We start from the raw sequence: 18492 nt of genomic DNA, 5'->3' as shown, positions 1-18492 counted from the left end.
GTCTCTCGGGACTGGCCCGCCCCTTGTGCAGCTTCCGCGGCCTAGGTCTGAAGAAAAACCCTACACTCAGGGTCGCTTAACGCCCTAGAGCGTGGTGCCGGCCTACGACCTCTGCCCTCTGACCGGGGGGCCAGCTCCGCCCCTTCTCGAGTGTTTCCCACAGCCCAACATGGCGGCCGAGGTGGATTTTGGCGATTTAGAGCTGTTCGAGGCGTTTGACCACCCGGAGGAGTCGCTTCCAAAACCCGTTCACACCCGCTTCAAGGACGACGTCGGCGACGAGGTGAACGAGAACGGGGCCGGCGACGCGGAGCTGCGGGAGCGCCTCCTGCAGTGCGAGGAAACCATCGAGCAGCTCCGCGCCGAGAATATCCTTCCCGCACGCAGGGCCCGTCAGCCGGGTGGGCTGGGTGCAGAGCCCGCGAGCGCGCGCGGGCAGGCGGGCGGAAATTCCACGAGGGCCGCAGATCGACGTAATTTCTCTCCCCGATTGGCGGGCTGAGAACCTGGGGTCCGGGTTGCAGAAGCTGCCCCCTGGGGGCCTCGGCGCGCCCTCTCCGCGTATGGGGTCCGGATCCCGGATTCCACTCGCTCTACCCGGCCCCCAGCCCGGGACCGGTTTTTAGGGCTTTTTGGGAGTGTTGCAACTCTTGGATTGGAGACTTGGGGGAGTGCTGCGGTTTCGTTTTGCAGCCCAGCTGAAGCTGCTGCAGTCCTGTCCCAGTTGTGTGTTAGGAGACGTCGGGTACTTAGACTTGGCGTCGATATGTGTTGTGTGTTTTTCTTCTTTTCCGGGGGAGGGGTGGACACTGGGCAGATTCTAGTGGTCTTGGGATGCAGACTTGCGGGCCTTAAGGATTGCAAGGATGCAAAGAGAAGTGGTTAATTACTTGGTTAAGATTGGGGGCCAATTCTGAAGTTCTTCCACTTTGAAATAGCTTCCGAGGTGAAGGTGCAGTGCAAAAGCTTTAGGGAAAACGCGCCAAATGTTTCCGTTTGGCTTTGGTTACATGATGACAGGCTTTCTAGCAAGATGTGTTAGTGTGTTTATTTACAGTCCTAGGAATTTTTTTTAAAACTATACTTCCAGATAATTTTGGTTCGAGTAGTTTTCCTTTTAGAATTTGTAAGGATCCCTGAAAGCGGCTGGGAAGTTAGATCTAGGTTTCGTTTTTGTCCGTGCTGCCTTTCTCCTGTTATTACGGGAAAAAAAGTAAAATAGAGAAGAGTTGAAAGTGTCCTAGATTCTACAGTCATTTACTTTATTGTACATCATGATGCTTTTGCCTTGGAAAATTTTCCTAAGGGAGTGACTGTTTAACTGTGGACGGGACACCGTTGTTGGAGTAACGTTTTTAGTTCCGTCTGTTAGTTTCTTTTGAACTCCAGGACGGTGGCTTGTAAATGGTTTTGTCGGAAGGGATGAGAACTCAGTCTTTAGGTCCGAATGCCTAGCCCTGCAACAGAACGGAAGCTCAGTGTGTCTTTGGACACGAGTCTGAGGGTTTGTAGTTGATTTCTGTGACGTTCGTGAATGTTTAGGGAAGGCTCGTGCTCCTTAACCCCTGATAACATCAGGAACTTAGAAGAAAATTGAACATTCTGACTCGACCAAGGTAGGAGATCTTGCAATTACGCCATAGTTGTCCTTTACTTTGCTAGCCTGCTGTTAACACGTAATCACAGTATCTTTGCAAAAAGGGTGTTCCGGACTTTTGTTTTGTTTTTATTTGTTCAGCCTAGTCTGAAGAAATCAGAAGTCATGATCCTTTGTGTTTAACCTGTGGGGGTGGAATTTGAATTCTCAAATACTTGTAGAAGTCCAGATGTGTTACCACGTGGAGTGGTATTTTCAGGCTCTCAGATTTGGGGGCTGCTGCCTGGTGCAGTTTCACGGGGACTCTTTTGTAGCGGGTTTACCCCTGCAGGAGTGTCTACTCTGGTGACTTTGGAAAGTGTAAACTTTTAGAATTTAGACATGTTTTGGAATAACTTACCCATGTACTTACTACCTTTCTTCCTCTGTGTGAGCACACTTTTATGGATCTAAACTCATTTTTGGTTGGTTATTAACCATTGGGTATAACTACAATTCCTCAAAAGTCATAAGGTATTCTATTTAGATAAGTACATTTTCCGATAGAGTTGATTATTTAACATTAAGTATTTATTTAAAAGTGAGTTATAATCACCTAAATTCAAATGACTATAGCATCGTAGGCTTTGCCAATTTATAAAAAGTAAGCATTAGTATCATGAAAAAGGAAAAAAAATTAGAATAAGTGCCCTCCAAATTGTCACAGATAAAGCATTCTACTGAAAACCAAGGAAGAAAAAGACATAAAATTATCTACATAAAGTTTGTGCCCTAAGTCTCTTGGCTTTACCCTTAATTTGGAACTATCATGATCAGAAGTTTCCCTTTTTATCCAGTAAACATTGTGTTTATTTGTGCTATTTTCTTTATATCTGAAAACTTTCAAAGAACTTGGGAAGAACTGTATGATTAATGCCCATTCTTCGTCACTTGAACAACGCAGGGTTCGGCGGAAGGAGGGCTTGCTTGAGTGGGGTGCGTGGGGTGCGTGCGTGTGCCTCGCACCAGGTGGACAGCGATGTGCACACCTCACCCACAGTGTCGTCTGAGGGCTTGAGTGTGGTGTCGTTATGTTCCAGCATCACATGCCTGTGGTTTTGTAATAAAACGAGGGGGCGTTCCTTGTGCTGGACAACCCTGTATTGTTGCCATAGTTTCTTCTAACCCCATACACACCTTTCACCCCAAATATTTGAGCGTGTATCTTTTTTTAAAGGTGCTTTCTCACGCACAGCCACACCCTTATCACACCTAATAATGGTCACGGTCTCGTTGATAACACTCCCAACCCGGCACCTACTCAGGTTTTCCCGGCTGATTGGCCAAAATAGACTCTAACCAAAGACCCTGCCGTTACATGTGGTTTGTGAAAACAGGATGTATTTTTTTAAAACTGAAGTTTGCTCAGACTGAAGCAAGACTCTGAACTTTTCCATGTTTTCCTTTCATTTCTGTACTTGTGAGGACAACTCTAGACGCAGACTGACGTGTTTCACGTGCTGCCCAGGTAGAGGGGCGTGAGGCAGGTGAGGGGGATCAGAGGTTCAGCTGGGCACAGGTTACCGTGGAGACGCACTGCAGGCTTCCGGGCTGCATCCCGTTCTGGGTCTGGCAGCCTTTGAAAGTCGACTCCAGGACGGGGCGCGTGGTGCGTCTGCGCTGTGGAACCTCGGGTTGGAGATACTTGGTGCGGTGTGGTCTGCCCTCCGAGAAGCATCTGTCCATTTATTTATAAAGTGTTTCATTTTCCTGAATAGTTCCAAGCCAAATTCACTGATTCTTTTAGCAATATATTCTTGTAACCTGCTGCTTTATCCAACTCCATCCTTCCTTTCCCCAATTTGTAAAGAAAAAAAAAAAAACAATAGGTGAAGAAGCTTTTTGGTTGAAAACTGAAAGATTAACTTTTAATCTTTTTGTGAGATATTTAAAAAAAATATGTTATATCAGGGATCTCCTGTGTGAAACTGTGACGTGGGCCAAGTGGTGAAACAGATTTTTCTTGAGAAAACTGGAGGTCTTGGTGGTTCCAGATCTGATCTTTAAAATATTATGTGACCTTTGGTACGTAAGAATTAATATATAGGCTATTGGTTTATATGTATATATGCAAGTTTTACTTTAACTGCCCTAAGAATGTGTTTTCTGTTTTAGTGGCATATTGGTGAACAACACTAAGTTAGATGGACCTTTATTACAGATTCTGTTCATGAACAATGCCATTTCAAAGTAAGTCCTTTTCCCTTTTCTAAATATAACGAATGTATGTGTTTATGAAACAATGCTTTCTACAAGAACGTTGTCTTCGTTTGTACTTACACCATGCTTATTACTTTACTTATAATCTGTGGTATCGGGGTGAAGGATCGAGGACATTAGAGTCACGTCCACTTGAATTTGAACCTGGGCAGGTCACGGATGCCCACTGCGGACCAGGTTCCTCACCGGGAAACAGGGTATGAATAGTAACCACCTCCTAGGGAGCGAAATGCGCACCTGTGAGAGCCCAATAAATAGCCTCTAATTAAAAAATAAAAACGAAAATAACAAACCACCTCCACGACCACAATGTCAGCCACTCCTCCCCCCATGTCAGGTGACAGTTCTCCCTGTTGGCTGTCTTCAAAGCTTCTCCTCAGGGTACATTTTTCAACATCAAAGCTAGACCTTTGTAAACAGCCTTGCAGAGTGCCGGGGTCTGGTGCGACTGCGTCCCCGCGGTGCTTGCTAGACCCTTGTGAGACGCTCGCTCAAGGAGTGGTGACAGACGTCACAGATCGTCGCTTGCCCCCTCCTGTGTCACCTGAGCACATCACCCTCTGTGCTGGGCAAGGCGGGGCAGGCCCATCGCCCAAGCTGTCCCAGCAGGAGAGGGGGGCGAGCTCAGCGGGGGTGGGGCAGCCGGACAGCGGGGTGGGGGAGGGGAGCCGCAGCCCGGTGCTGGGCACCGCTGTCGCCTCCGGGTGAGAAACCACGACCACCCCAGCCCCTGGCGGTCTGACTTGTGCACCGCTCCCCCGGGGTCTCACTGGCAGACATCCAGGAAGGTCGGCGGGAAAATGACCAGACAGGTCCTTGGGTTTGCGGAGAGGACGTGGGTGCCCAGCTGCAGCCAGCCTGGGCCCCTCCGGCGCCCCCGACCTGAGACTGAACGGACACCATTGGGCCAAAGTGGTTCTTGACCCGAAAGCTGGGGGACGTAGACCTCGGTAGTTTCTCTTGCCTTGCATTTAGGCTGTATCTTTTGTCCAGTTTAATAGTTACGTGGTATTTCCTTACGTCCCTGGGCTAGAGGGTCTCTGGGAAGAGCATGTGGAAAAGCGAACGCACGGGTTGTCTCGCGTGGCGGAAATGGCTGGCTGGCACGCAGCGTGGGGAGGAGCCTCTCGCTACCCAACCCTTTTACCTCTGCTCATCAGACCACTTACGTGTATCACGCGTGCAAAAGCCGGGTACGCAAAATCCGCAAATCCGTCGTGTTTGGTGCACACATTTGCCGCCTGCCCCGCGCCCAGCACGGGGTCAGGTTGCCCCAGTCGTTTCGTTAACTGGGCGCCGGGGCGTGGTTTCTCCCTAAGGAGTAGACACCGCGTGTGACGGGGGGTCAGTGACTCGGTGAACCTGAACAACAAAGTAACAAAAGTTACACGTGATGTAGTGACGGGTAAGACTTCAGCCTGTTCCATGTTTTACTGTCTGAGTTCTGACCGTTTTGTGCTCTTATGCAGGCAATATCATCAAGAAATAGAGGAATTTGTATCAAATTTAGTAAAAAGATTTGAGGAACAGCAGAAAAATGATGTGGAAAAGACTTCCTTTAATCTTTTGCCCCAGGTATTTCAAACTTAAGAGACTTTAAGATTAGTAGGTTATGCTTTTCACTGCTAATTGTTAGGGCACCGGGATCCTCTTGGATCAAAACCGAAACGATGAAGACTGTCTGTTCCCCTCCCGCATGTCAGTATGTCAGTGGGCCTCTTGCTCGGCCAGCGCCCCCGCCACCGCGCACAGCCCCGGGGCTGGCTTTTGCCCTTTCCCCTGGGCCCCGGGGTCGGACCCGGCCGCACTCGGGGTCTGCAGTCGGGGTCAGGGGCTTTGCTTTTTTCCGTTCCCTGACTTGGACGTGGGGGTTTGTGTAGAAAATTAAGTTTTAATAGTGCACCCCCAGAAATCTGAGAAATTTTACTATGTGAATATTAGAGCATGAATTCATGTTTTAAAAATCAGAATTATGTTTTCTGGGGCTTTTTTTAAATTAGAAATTAAGGTAAGTAGTCTCTCAGGTAAGGGTCCTCAGGTTTATCCTCTGGGGTTAGAGATCAGTTTTCTGATTAATTAAACTTTTAAGTCACCTTAATTTTCACCTATATAGAATTTTAAAGATTTAATAAGTGGAAAATCAAAACTGTACTAAATATTATTGAAGTTTTGATTTAAGGTACAGTTCAGAATTTTTTAGTGGCTTGAGGTTGGTGAAAGTTACATTAGCATTGACCAATAATGTAAAGTTGTATTTTTTTTAATCTTTCTGGTTATCTGGTTGCAAGATAAACTAAAGTCTGCCTTGTCAGTTTACGTGTTGAAAATTCATAATTGATATTCATTAGCACAGAAGTCAGAGCGTATGCTAATGCCTGAGAAGATGCTATTTTATATATCTCTTTAAATTTTTAAACTTTGCTACTTGTGAGATTTCTTTCATAAGCATTCGTACCTGGCTAAACTTAACTCACCCTAATTGTGACAACAACTAATTCAAGTTTTTGTAGACCTTAGCGGCAGGCGTTAGACGATGAGCGTGCTCAGACGCTGACACCTGTCGTGTGTGTTTTCCCGCCCACCAGCCATCCAGCGTCGTGCTGGAAGAGGACCGCAAAGTAGAGGAGCCCGGGGCCGCCAAGAACGACAAGGAAGCCTTCAGCGTAAGTGTGGACGTCCTAGAACTCTCCGGGTGCTTGTCCCCGCGCCGGGTCAGCGGGGGGCGCGCAGCGAGCGAGCGCGCGTCCGTTCCCCGGGTGTGTCTCGGGCAGCAGCAGCGCAGGCCCCAGCCTCTGGGGACCACGGTTCGCTTTGTAGCAGCCGTCGTGCTGCACGGCAGACCTTGTCCGGCGGGCCTCGGTGCCGCCCCGGTCGGCCTCTTTGCATTGATCTTCAAGACCGTGGAGGGACGTGCAGAGAGCGTGCTTGTCGGACTCGTAAATGGCTGCCCTCGAGAGGGACACGGTAAAGAGCTGGCGTCGCAGATGGCAGGTGTGAAATTTAAAGTGTTGCCAGGCTCAGGTAACAGGCGGAAAGTAGAAGCTTAACAGGGATTTCGTGCCCGCGCAGAATTGAGCAGTGTCCGTGAGAGGCCGTGGCGTGGCTCTGCGGTGTTTTAAAGATGACGCTGTCGTCCGGGACTGCACTAAGGCAAGACTAGTCTTCACCTTTGTGGAGCCCTGTGCTCCCTCGGCAGTCCGCAGGGGCAGGGGCAGGGGCAGGGGCCTGCCGGGGTAACGGAGAGCCCACAGACCTCGCTGAGGATGCTTCCAGGGGTGCCCCGTCCCCGCAGGTGTGACGGAAGGCGTCGTTCCAGATCACCCTGTGTAGCGCCGGGGGGCAGGCCGAGGCCCGGTGACCGGACTGAGGACAGAAAGGCCCGTTTCAGCCCAGCATTTAGTAAGCAGGAGTCCGTCCGGCAGGCCGGGAGGGAAGCGGTTTGCTCGTGTCTGTAAAAGCGAATGAATTCCACGTTACCGGAGTCAGATAAAGACGGCGACGCTGGCGGGCACGGAAAGGAGGGTTTCTGAGTCTGAACCAGTTGTTCCCCTTCCACAGTGAGAGGCTGGGACTTAAAGTGGCAGCTGCCTAGACACTGGGAATTGTGCACACTTGCGAAATCTGTCCTTCAATGAGTACTTTCTAAGTGTTCCTTTGTGCCATGCGTGGGCTGTTCCAGGTTCCGGGGACACAGTAATGAAAAAAAAAAGGCAGCGTCCCTGCCCTCGCTGAGTTACAAACACAGAGCAGGCCCAGTAGCTGAGGGGGATTGGCTTGTGTTGTGCGTCCTCCGTGAGGGCCCCGGAGCTGGACCCGAGGGGTGGGCGGGGTGGCCACACTGCAGCGTGCGTGAGGGGGGCTCCCGGAGGCAGGAGGGGCGGGCGGGAAGCCCCGAGGCGGAAGGAAGTGCGTGCTGTCCGCTGCGTGCCCAGTGCTGTCGTGAGCGCGTTGCAGACGTTACTGGGGAGGACACTGTTCGCCGCTGCACTTCGCAGACGAGGGAGCGCGCGCGACCCCGAGGAACTGGCTGGCGGCCCCTCAGCTGGGGAGTGGTGCGGCCGGGCCTCTGCCCCCTCCGTGGGGGCTTGGACCTCTGACGCTGCCTCGCAGGCCCTGAGAGGCCTTGGCCTTGACTCTGAGTGAGACGGGAGGCCGTTGGAGGCTGTTGAGTAGAGTGTGGCTTGACGTGGGTTGAATTTTTAAAAGATCTAGGTCTCCGGAAAAGAGCCTGTGGCTGCTCCCAGGTGGAAGCTGGAAGGCAGCGAGGAAGGTGCTGCTCTTATCTCAGGTGAGGGGAGACAGCAGCTTAGGCCAAGACGGTAGTGCTGCAGTGAGAAGTGCTTTCTTTTCTTAAAAGATTCGATTTATTTCTAGAGAGGGAAGGGGAGGGAGAAAGAGAGAAAAGTCAATGTGTGGTTGCTTCTTGCACGCCCCCTACTGGGGACCCGGCCTGCAACCCAGGCACGTGCCCTGACTGGGGATTGAACTGGCGACCCTTTGGTTCCCAGGTTGTCACTCAATCCACTGGGCCGCACTGCCGGGGCAAGAAGTGGTTTCTAACCGGGACGTACTTGGAGAGTAGACTGATTGAGTAGGCTGATGAACTGAACGGAGAACCCGAGAATGAGAGTAGTCAGAGCGGCTCCGGTTTTTGTCCTGGGCAGCTGGAAGAGCGTCCCTGCCTCTTCTGCGGTGGGAGAGGCTGGAGGGGGAGCGGGGTCGGGGGTGGGCGTCCAGCGCAGCTTTGAACAGGTGAGTGTGTGGCGCCCCCGCATGCCCGGGAGAGCTGTCACGTTGGCCCTCGCACGTGCACGGCCGGAGGTTAGGAGTGGTCAGAACTGGGCCCTGGGGGTGGTCAGCACGCGAATTCCCTTTCACGCCGTGGGTCTGGAGCCACCGAGAGAGGGACAGCAGAGAGGAGGACCGGGGGCTGGGCCTTACAGGACGTGGAGCGATGGGAAGGATCCAGCAAGGGGGACCGGGAGCGTTCGCCAGCCAGGTAGGAAGGAAGCCAAGAGAATGGTGTCCTGGAAGCCAAGGGAAGAAGAAGCTTCTAGAAGGAAGGGACATCAGCTAGTAGGTTAAAGTGAACACTGAGAACTCGCCCCTGAGTTCCGCTGCATAGGGGCCGGGGGGTGCTCCGTTGTGAGATGGCTCAGTGTCCTGTCAGCAACGGAAGAAAGCCGTCTCGGACACGTTTGAGAGAAGGACAGCGACGTCTTAGTTAAACAACAAAAGCGGGGGGAGGGGGGAACCGGTGTAGATGGAAGGAGACTGAAAAGACTTGACCGTGACACGTGTGTGCACGTGTGAACCTTCCTCAGATCCTGGCCTGGCGGGGAGGAGAGGCCCGCGGGGCGTTCTGGGAGCACGTGGGGAAAACGGAATATGGATTGGATGGCGGTGCCAGTAAGGAGTTAACAATTTCCTGATGGTACCGTGGTTTGTGGAAGAATGTCCTTATTTTTAGAAGGCTCCTACTGAAACATGCAGGGGTGAAGTCTCACGGAAATCGAAGCTGGAAACCATTTAGGAAGTTACCGTACTCATCTCAGGCAAGAGAAAATACAGTCTTAGTTTGGGCTGTGGTGATGGTGGTGACTTTGTTTAAATGGCTCAGTGAAAAGTCAGTGTGGAGAGTGTGAGTGTGTGTGTGTCGGGGGGAGAAGACGTGCATACGAAACTCAGTGAGCGATGGTTAGACGCAGATGGAGGGTGCGTGGGTTTTCAGTGCACCCTTTCTTCAACTTTTCCGTATGAAATTTGTCAAAAAAAAAATTGGAGGGAGAAGAAAAGACTGGGCGGAAAGAAAACGGAGTCAATGCGTGCAGTGAACCTTCCTGAGCGTCTTGCTGCAAGGGGAGCGGAGAGACGGGGAGTCGGAGGGAGAAGTGAGGGCTGTGCCTGAGCTTCAATTTTCTAAGTCTGGAGCGGGTGCCCCCGAGAGTGCCGAGCCCCGGAGAGGAGTAACTCTGCGGTGGAGGAGTAACTCCCTGGAGAGGAGTAACTCTGGAGAGGAGTAACTGCGGTGGAGGAGTAACTCCGTGGAGGAGGAGGTGCAGGGAAATGGATTGACGTAGGTGGCTCCTAACTTTCGCATCAAAATCTGGCTCCTGTAACTAGGGAGTTGATTATTATTTCTGCTGATTTCATCCAAAATAAGTTGTTGAAGCATTCGTAGTCTTACATTATTTAATGTTCTTTCCCCCCTGCTTAAATAGCAATATTTTTTGACTTGTTTTCTGCAGGTTGTAGGAAGTGTCCTGTATTTTACTAATTTTTGCCTTGATAAATTGGGGCAACCGCTACTAAATGAAAACCCTCAGCTTACCGAAGGATGGGAAATACCCAAGTATCCTACATAGTGAATGAAGATCTCTTATGCATCTTGCCATTAAATCACCTTTACAAAAATTGTTGCCACATTTTACAGACCATGATAACCATTCCTTAATAACACTCACTAAAGGTACCAGCAAGTCTTCAGCCACATTGTTTCTCTAGAAGGGCAAGACATACAAGTAAAGGCAAAAAGGTTTGTGTGGGGAGCGGTTTCTGTTTTCTTCCCTTTGCTTTGTCACCAAATCATAAAGTCTTTTAGCTTGAAAAGTTAATGTTCTCTATTGCTGGTTTACTGTAAATAAATGACAGGTGAAGCGGTAGCTTTAATGTGTGGATCTATATTAACTGTTTAAATTCATCATCCATTTACGGGAGTCCGTTGGTTCATGCCTAACGTGTGTGGGTGGGTGGGAGGGGTTACTTGTTGCTGTCGGTGTGTTGCTGTCTTCAAGCCCCCCCCCCCCCGCCCCTTCCCGTGATGCCCAGAGGAAGCACAGTCTGTCTGCCCCAGGTCTGCCGGTGCAGAGCACGGGCAGAACCCGGAGGGGACAGACCGGCCGGGAGCACCGGGTTCTGGTTAGGAGTCCTGCCCGTGTAAGTAGCTGAGGCGGGAGGCGCAAGTGCACCCACGGCAGGTCTTACTAGTCTGGGGTCGACCTGCTTTCTTCTCTCCGATGCACTTGACCATCATCTGGGATGTGACCATGTGCTTTTGTGTTTTCATTTACATGATGAAATCTTTGTTTTCTGACCAAATAGGCCAAAGCCTCACTGTTTCAATTGTGGGTCTGAAGAACATCAAATGAAAGATTGCCCGATGGTAAATTTTTCTCCTATAAAAAAATACCTTTGAACCAGAGCTTTCTGGTGTTTCCAGCGTATTTACAGCATTGTGTGGTATGAAGAATCTTCCTATGTTAATGTCCTGTGGTCCTTTAATTGGACTTTTTTTTTCAAACTCATACTTAAATTTCAAGGCATTAGATTTTTTTGAAAAATTTAGAACAGTGCTCTGTATTTGAGATGAATGAGCATTAGGAGAGTTAATTTTCAGACAGCTTATTCTAAAAACTTGATTTTATGTTATGATAATTTGAGATAAGAAACTAAAGTGGTTGCTTCTCTTTCTTGCTTATTTTTCTAAAATATCCACCCCGATTCATACTTATTACTTATACATTAAAACCAAAATAATCTGCTTGCTTGCCCTAAAGCGCTCATTATTTATTTGATCTCCGAAACACAGGGTCGGGCAGAAGTAAAGCTTGCTGGAGTGTGGTTGGTAGCGTTAGTAATAATGATAGTTTTAATTTGGACATTCCACTTAAAATGTCAGCCACACAGTGTGCTCGAGTGTAGTGTTGTTATGTTACAGAATTGCATGCTTAGGCTTAGGACTTTGTGATAAACACGAGGGGCGTCACTTGTGCCAGCCCGTGTGTTTCTGAAGCGCCTGACCCCGTTCTTCTCGGACGTGTTGCGCCCTAGCCCCGGAATGCCGCCCGCATCAGCGAGAAGAGGAAGGAGTACCTGGACGCCTGTGGGGAGGCCAGCGGCCAGGGCTCCCAGCAGCGCTACCACACGGACGAGGTGGAGGAGCGCTTCGGGAGGTTCAAGCCCGGCGTCATCAGGTACCTCTTCCCCGTGTGCCGTGGGGGCTCCTCTCTGCGTCCCCAGGGTTTGGGACATTGTGTGTTTCAGGGTGATTATCAGTAGGTAGGTTTTCTCTAGCAAGGCTCTAGGTAATGTGTATCAGTTCATTTGAAAATGTTCATTGAAACCTTAACTATAGGAGGTCTGTCCGGAGGTTCTACAGCCACGTAATGTAAAAAATAATGACATTTATTGAAGAAAATACAAGATACAAGAGACATTGTACACAGGACAAGGATGCCTCACTCCCCTTCAAAGTAGGCACCTTGGGACCTCACACAGTTCTCCCAGTTGCCATCAGCTGCCCTGTCGTATTTTCCTGAATCCCATCAATGGTCTGAAATCTCTTCCCTTTCAAAGGTGATTTTAGTGTTGGGAAAAGCCAGAAGTCGCAGGGCACCACATCTGGGCTATGGGGGGCTGAGTCACCTGGGTGATTTGATGCTTTGCCAAAAAACTCTGCAAGACTTGATACATGAGCAGGTGCATCATCATGATGAAGCTGCCAGTCACCATTTCCCCTTAGCTGTGGCCTTCGGAATCATCCAAGTAGGCTTCGTGCAGGAATGTTCTAGCTTAATGCAAAATTTGATGCAGATTAGTTGCTCTACTCAGTCGTTTGAATGCGATGGCCACACTGTGCACATGCTCACACAGGGGCGTCTACCGCCCCCTCTGACTAGAGCAGTGAAGTCGTCATCGGTCACACTTGCACGTCCCAGTCCCCTCTCCTCGGCTGCCAGGTGACATCAATGTCATGCACACCGTTCTCTTGTATCAACGATGGCTGGACTTTTTCCGGACAGACCTCAGATATTTGATAGGGACCGTGTCACCAGCTGTGTCATGTGGCACAGAATTGTTATAAAACATTGGAACAGTAAGTGTTTGCATCCAAACTAGAGGACAGTAGATTTTCTTCCTCTCTTATTTTCACTTAGTGAAGAACTTCAGGACGCCCTGGGCGTGACGGACAAGAGCCTTCCGCCGTTTATATACCGGATGCGCCAGCTGGGGTACCCGCCGGGGTGGCTCAAAGAGGCCGAGCTGGAGCACTCAGGGCTGGCGCTCTACGACGGGAAAGGTGATGTCGGGCTAGATAGGCCGCCTCGGTGTTGGGCGGCTCCGGCCGAGCGGGTCAGACCTACTGCAGTCGGTCGAAGAGCAGTGCTCTCGCCCTGAATGTGAGCGCTCTTCGGGTCTTCGTGCGGCCTGGAGAGACTCGCCTCGACGTCCGGCGTGTTAACACCTCCCGTGGTCTGACAGATGGCGCTGACGGGGAGACAGAAGCCGGGGAGATTCAGCAGAATCAAAACGTCACTTACGATCTCTCGAAATTGGTAAACTATCCAGGGTTTAATATCTCTACTCCCAGAGGCATTCCAGACGTAAGTATATATTTTTTTTACTCTTTTGAGATGTGTAGATTGTTCAAAATGTGAGCTTATGTAGCAATTACTGTTACATAAAGAAGTAAATGTGTTACTAAGTGTTCAGCTTTCTAATTTCCTTTATGTTGACTAGAATCTTAAGTGAAATCTTACATTCATCAAAAAAGAAAAGGCCCACAGTAGCTTTTTTTTTTAATTTTATGCTCTAAGAAAAGGAACTAAAATGGAATAGTTAGATTCTGTAAATCTAAAGTTACCCCAAAACTTTAAGAATTATTTTTTTGAAATAGGGGATGATTCTGAGTCAGTATTACAAGTTTTACAGAATTACTTGGAAAGTGAATTTCTGCCTTTGATAAATCTAAGTGTACCATTACTTTTTTCTATTCTTTCTTCCTTTTTCCCCCCAAAGTAAAATTTCTCAGCCTGTGTGGGAATGGCTCCTGCACTTACTACTCTTTTCCAGCTCTCATGGGTCAGAGTTCAGCAATTAGCTATTGTGATGGCGGCATCGGTATTTTAATTTAAAAACAAAGTGCACGGGCTGAGGGCTGCATTGCGTGGTACAGACCATCAGTGCCTCTGCAAGCGGGTCCGAGCCCCAGCCCCCACTGGGGTCCCCTGGGTGCCCGCAGCCCCGCCCTTACGCCTAACCAACCGCGGTCCCTGGAACCTGTAGGTTTGACAAACGCCAGGGCGATTCTTAGTGACGGTCACTGTTGAGTGGGCTGCGGCTGAACAAAGAGACGCTGCACCTTGCAGATGAGCGCTCGGTTTGGAAGGGAGGGGCAGGAGGTGGCCAAGTCTGGAGAGGGAATGTGTTGGGAGCGGTGAGCACGGGGGCTGGCGGAGGGTTGTCTTTTAGTGTCCAGGCCTGATGGTTCTGTAGGCAGAGGGGAGGTTTTTTCCTTCAGGGCACCATTATTTTCACGAATCCGCCCAAAAGGAAAAGTCGCATAAGAAGTGGAAATGAAATTTGAGACCCCCACTTCACCTCCTTGGAGAAAGCACGGGGTTTATTTTTCCTTCCCTTCACGTCGGCAGGAGTGGAGGATGTTCGGTTCCATACCAATGCAGGCCTGTCAGCAGAAGGACGTCTTTGCCAACTACCTGACCTCTAACTTCCAGGCGGTAAGGAGACTTTCCCAGGGTCCTCCATCAGCACGCGTGTCTGTGGGAGTTTGCGACGCATCAGCATCTTACTGCCTCTCTCGCTTTGTATGAAAGCTCTGTTTTCTGCTGACTCGGGGGGAGGGAGGTGGCTCCATTCCCCAGCTCCCCAGACTTCGCCCAGAGTGGTTGTCTGTGTCATGGTTAAGTGGCGGGACGGGGGTTCGGCCCTGGCCCCCCGTACCCCCCCCCCCCGCCCGCCGCCCCCGACTGAGCTCTGGTTCTCCCGCCAGCCGAGCGTGCGGTGCGGCTCCAAGCGGCCTCTGTCCCAGCCCAGCAGCCCCAAGAGGCCGAAGAAGGGCAGCAGCTCGGCCTCTCCCGCCGACATGGAGCTCGACTCGGGTAGGTTTCGGCCGGGCTCCGCTTTCCTTGAGAAGGTGGGGGAGGTCCGTGCGCTCCTGGGTTCCGTGGGAAAGAGGAGCCCTTTGTGCGCGCCCGCCGAACGGGAGCCCTCGTGTCCTGTCCCCGGGGGCCAGCGCGTTGGCGCCGTCGCTGGTCGGGCTGGGCTGGAAGGCGCAGCTCGGCGCGAGGGGCCCGGGGGCCCGTGAGCCGACTCCCGAGTCCCGCAGACCTGGGCCTCTGGTCGCCCTGTCCCCGCGGTCCGGGCCTGGGCTGGCCCCTCGGGTGGGCGGCGAGCGCGGGGACAGGCGCGGAGTGTCCCTTTGGCCGCTCCGTCCACCAGGAAGGAGGGCGGAGCCGAGCCAGGCCTCCCGGCTCCTCTCCGCAGCTCTTCTGTTTTGTTTTACCTTTTCACTGGGTTTATTGGGGTGACACTTAACAACATGGCAGGTTTCGGGTGTGCAGTCCTGTAACACGTCACCTGCGTGTTGTGTTGTGTTGTGTTGTGTGTTCACCGCCGCCGCGAGTCCCGCCAACTGCGTCCATTCAGTGAGTCGCTCCTCCCCCGGGGACGAGAGGCCAGGAGGAAAGTCTGCCCTGCGGGGACCCGAGACAGAGCTCGGCCTCGCCCTCCGACCGCCCTGGCTTTCTGCTCCCCGAACCCCGGGCCTGAGTCCTTACCACCCCTGAGTTCAGGCGCAGTAATGCACGTCGACTGTCTTGTTTCAGATGCAGAGTTCCCGCACGCCTCCCCGAGCAGGGCGGCCGCCCAGTGCCAGCCCCCGCCGCCCCCCGGCACGGCCCCCCCGCTGCCCCGGGCCACCCCCCCACACACCTTCACGCCCCCGCTGCCCAAGGGCACCCCGCCGCCGACGCCCGGTGACTCGCCGAAGACCAGGGCCGCGCCCGCGCCCATGGACGAGGACACGCTGACGCTGGAGGAGCTGGAGGAGCAGCAGCGGCGGATCTGGGCGGCCCTGGAGCAGGCCGAGAGCGTCCACAGCGACTCCGACATTCCGGCGGACACGCCCCTGACTGGAAATTCGGTCGCCTCTTCCCCTTGTCCCAACGAGCTGGACGCCCCCGCCCCGGAGGGCAGGCCCTCGGACCAGCAGGCGCCAGCGGAGCCCGAGGGGCCGGACGCGCGCACGCAGACGTCGGAAGTGGACCGTCCCTCCAGCCCCGAGTCCGAGGTGACACCGCTTGGTCAGGAGGACAAGGACGAGCCCCCTGAGGTGGACTCCCGAGGTGCCCTTGACAGTGGCGGCGCCGTGTCAAACTGTGGCCTGAGCAACGGAGGCGGCCGGCAGCTCCCGCCTGCGGACCCCAGCCCTGCCGCGGCCACGAAGGCGCACAGCCCCGTCCCCGACATGAGCAAGTTCGCGACGGGCATCACGCCCTTTGAGTTTGAGAACATGGCCGAGTCTACCGGGATGTACCTCAGGATAAGAAACTTGCTCAAGAACTCACCCCGAAACCAGCAGAAGAACAAGAAGACTTCTGAATAATCCGCTGCTCGGCAGCGGCGAGCTGCCGGCCGCCGCACCATGTGCGCACCTGAAGCCGTCTCCCCGGCTGCCCTCCCGCGCTTGAGCCCCGCCCGGGGCTGCCCTGTGGCCTGCGGCCAGGCCTCTTTCAATGAATGGAGAGATCGGGCCTGCTGGTTGCCTATGTTTTTATTCTTGCTGACGGACACCTGGGGGGAGGCGTAAGTATGAGCTGCTTTAGAGATCGTTTGTTAAGGTTTATACTATTTTTGGATCGTGAGTGTCCGCCAAGAGTGATGGTTTTTATCTGTCTTTTGTACATTGTTTTTTCCCTTTCTACCTTTTGCTAATTAATAAGTTTAATATATCACTTTTTAAAAAAAAGTCTAACCATTTTAAATTCACATTTCAACTTCAACAACCAAATGAGAAAAATCAGGGATGATCAGCTTTATCCCCCTTGGGATATTTTTGTAAGTGATTTACATTCATCAATTTTAATGACTTTTTTGTAACTTCATTCTTCATACGAGCTTGCTCTGCAGGTGTGTTCATCCTTGTGTACAAAGGTTTAATAAATTAGTTTTCATGTACATAATCTAAGACTTTGAATACAAAAAAGTGACTCACAGTTAAATTAGTATATAAAACCCCATAAGTTTGGAAGTAAATTATGTGGTTACAAAAATTAGTGAAAATATAAAGGGAAAAAAAGCAAGGGAAATATAAGATACTGCAAATTTGATGTTTTCAGTGGACTTCCGCCTGAAATAGAGACGTAGCAGAGTCTTAAAGCAACCATTTTGAAAAAATGGAAGGCAACCAGTCTTTGTATACAAACAAAAATCCCTAGACTTGAACCCCAGGATATTTAATGAATGGTCAAGAATAGAAAGTAGGCAAAAAATTGCTTTTAATTGTCAGATCTCTAAAAGAGCTGATTGTGTTTTTGCCTTTATGTGGAACGCTGTTACGTCTTTATACTCAAGTTCACGAAAATAAACATTTAGATGATCTTGAACTATTAGCCTCAGTACAGAGTGGGGCAAAAGTAGGTTTATAGTTGTGAGTACATGAGTTCGTTCGCACATTATTATTTATTAATTACTGTATTTTCCATAGAAACAACTGTGAACCTACATTTACTCCGCCCCGCCCCCCGCCGTGATACCCTCTCAGACCAGCAGAGGGAACTAAACACGACCCTTCTGGGGTTAGTTTCCATCTGGAGAACTGGCGCAATCAAATTGGCTGTTTCATAAGCAGGAGAGGGAAGGGAAACTGTATGAAAGGGGAAACTTATTTTTCAAGGCCCTCCCAGAACATGCTGGAAATTGAGCACAACGTTGGGGACTTCTGGCTTTTTCCTCTGAGTTGAAGTGCGTGATGCAAGTGACCCCTTGCATGATCTCACTCCGCGTTTCCCGCAGAGAAGCGTGGTGTCGCCACACCGGGTGCCTAAGGGAACTTCGGGGCCGTGCAGCGGCCCCCGGGACTGGGCGGCAGCCTTCCCCGAGAGACTCCCCTGTGCCCCCCGAAATGCCGTGTCCGCCGAGGCCCCTCTGAGCACCAGAGCGACCTCACGGCGGCCTCCTGGGCCCCGGCCGCAGACGCCGCGCGCAGGGACTGTCATGCTTTGCCCTGTGTTTGCAGCCTCCCTGCCGGCTTGCGTGTTGCTCCCTTCACCGTGGGGGGCGGGGGGCCTTGGACACGCAGCTGGTAAGCAACCCAGTGGCTCGGAATCCAGATCCCCCCCCCCCCGACCCACCCTCGCATGACCCCATGGACTGCCTCCCTGTCAAAAGCCCTGTAACCCCCCTGGTTCCTCCCAAAACTTGGCTCCTGATTCTTGACTTGCTCAGTTATGTCTTGGAGGACACAGCTTACGTGGAGTCATTGTACGCGCTTCGGGCACTGAAAGAAGACAATGGTGTGTGCGCCCTGGCGGTTGTGGCTCAGTGAAGGGTTGCGGGTTCGATTCCCAGTGAGGGCACGTGCCTGGGTTGCAGGCCAGGTCCCCTGTTGGGGGTGTGCAAGAAGCAACTGATCGATGTATCTCTCTCTTTCTCTCTGCCTTCACTTCTCTCTAAAAAGAAGTAAATAAAATCTTAAAAAGACAACAGTGGGAGAATCTGCTCTAGTGGGAGAAGACGAAGGTGGTCCCTTGTTTTTGAGGAGATCTACTCCGTGTGCTGGCAGGGGGCCGGGCACCCGGGCTATTGTGGGGAAACTGCTCTGGAAGGCTGGCATCAGA

The 18492-nt window shown here is 51.6% G+C and overlaps 1 protein-coding gene across 1 annotated transcript; it reads left to right on the top strand.

The window, feature by feature from the left end:
• Positions 1 to 44: 44 nt before the first annotated feature.
• Positions 45 to 16836, top strand: ZCCHC8 (zinc finger CCHC-type containing 8). Its single transcript, XM_045843253.1, has 14 exons — positions 45 to 368; positions 1574 to 1616; positions 3752 to 3826; positions 5326 to 5431; positions 6442 to 6519; positions 10105 to 10208; positions 10326 to 10391; positions 10958 to 11018; positions 11687 to 11829; positions 12793 to 12935; positions 13118 to 13239; positions 14287 to 14373; positions 14646 to 14754; positions 15481 to 16836. Exons 1-14 carry the CDS (start codon positions 170 to 172, stop codon positions 16257 to 16259), a joined length of 2115 nt encoding a protein of 704 aa, XP_045699209.1. The 5' UTR covers positions 45 to 169; the 3' UTR covers positions 16260 to 16836.
• The last annotated feature ends 1656 nt before the right edge of the window (positions 16837 to 18492 follow it).

This window comes from Phyllostomus hastatus, unplaced genomic scaffold, assembly GCF_019186645.2.
Source record: "Phyllostomus hastatus isolate PE091 unplaced genomic scaffold, TTU_PhHast_1.1 phas_contig_1162, whole genome shotgun sequence".
NCBI classification, from domain to species: Eukaryota; Metazoa; Chordata; class Mammalia; order Chiroptera; family Phyllostomidae; genus Phyllostomus; species Phyllostomus hastatus.
The sequence above is the reverse complement of the archived record's forward strand: the minus strand, read 5'-3'. Positions and strand labels throughout refer to the sequence as shown.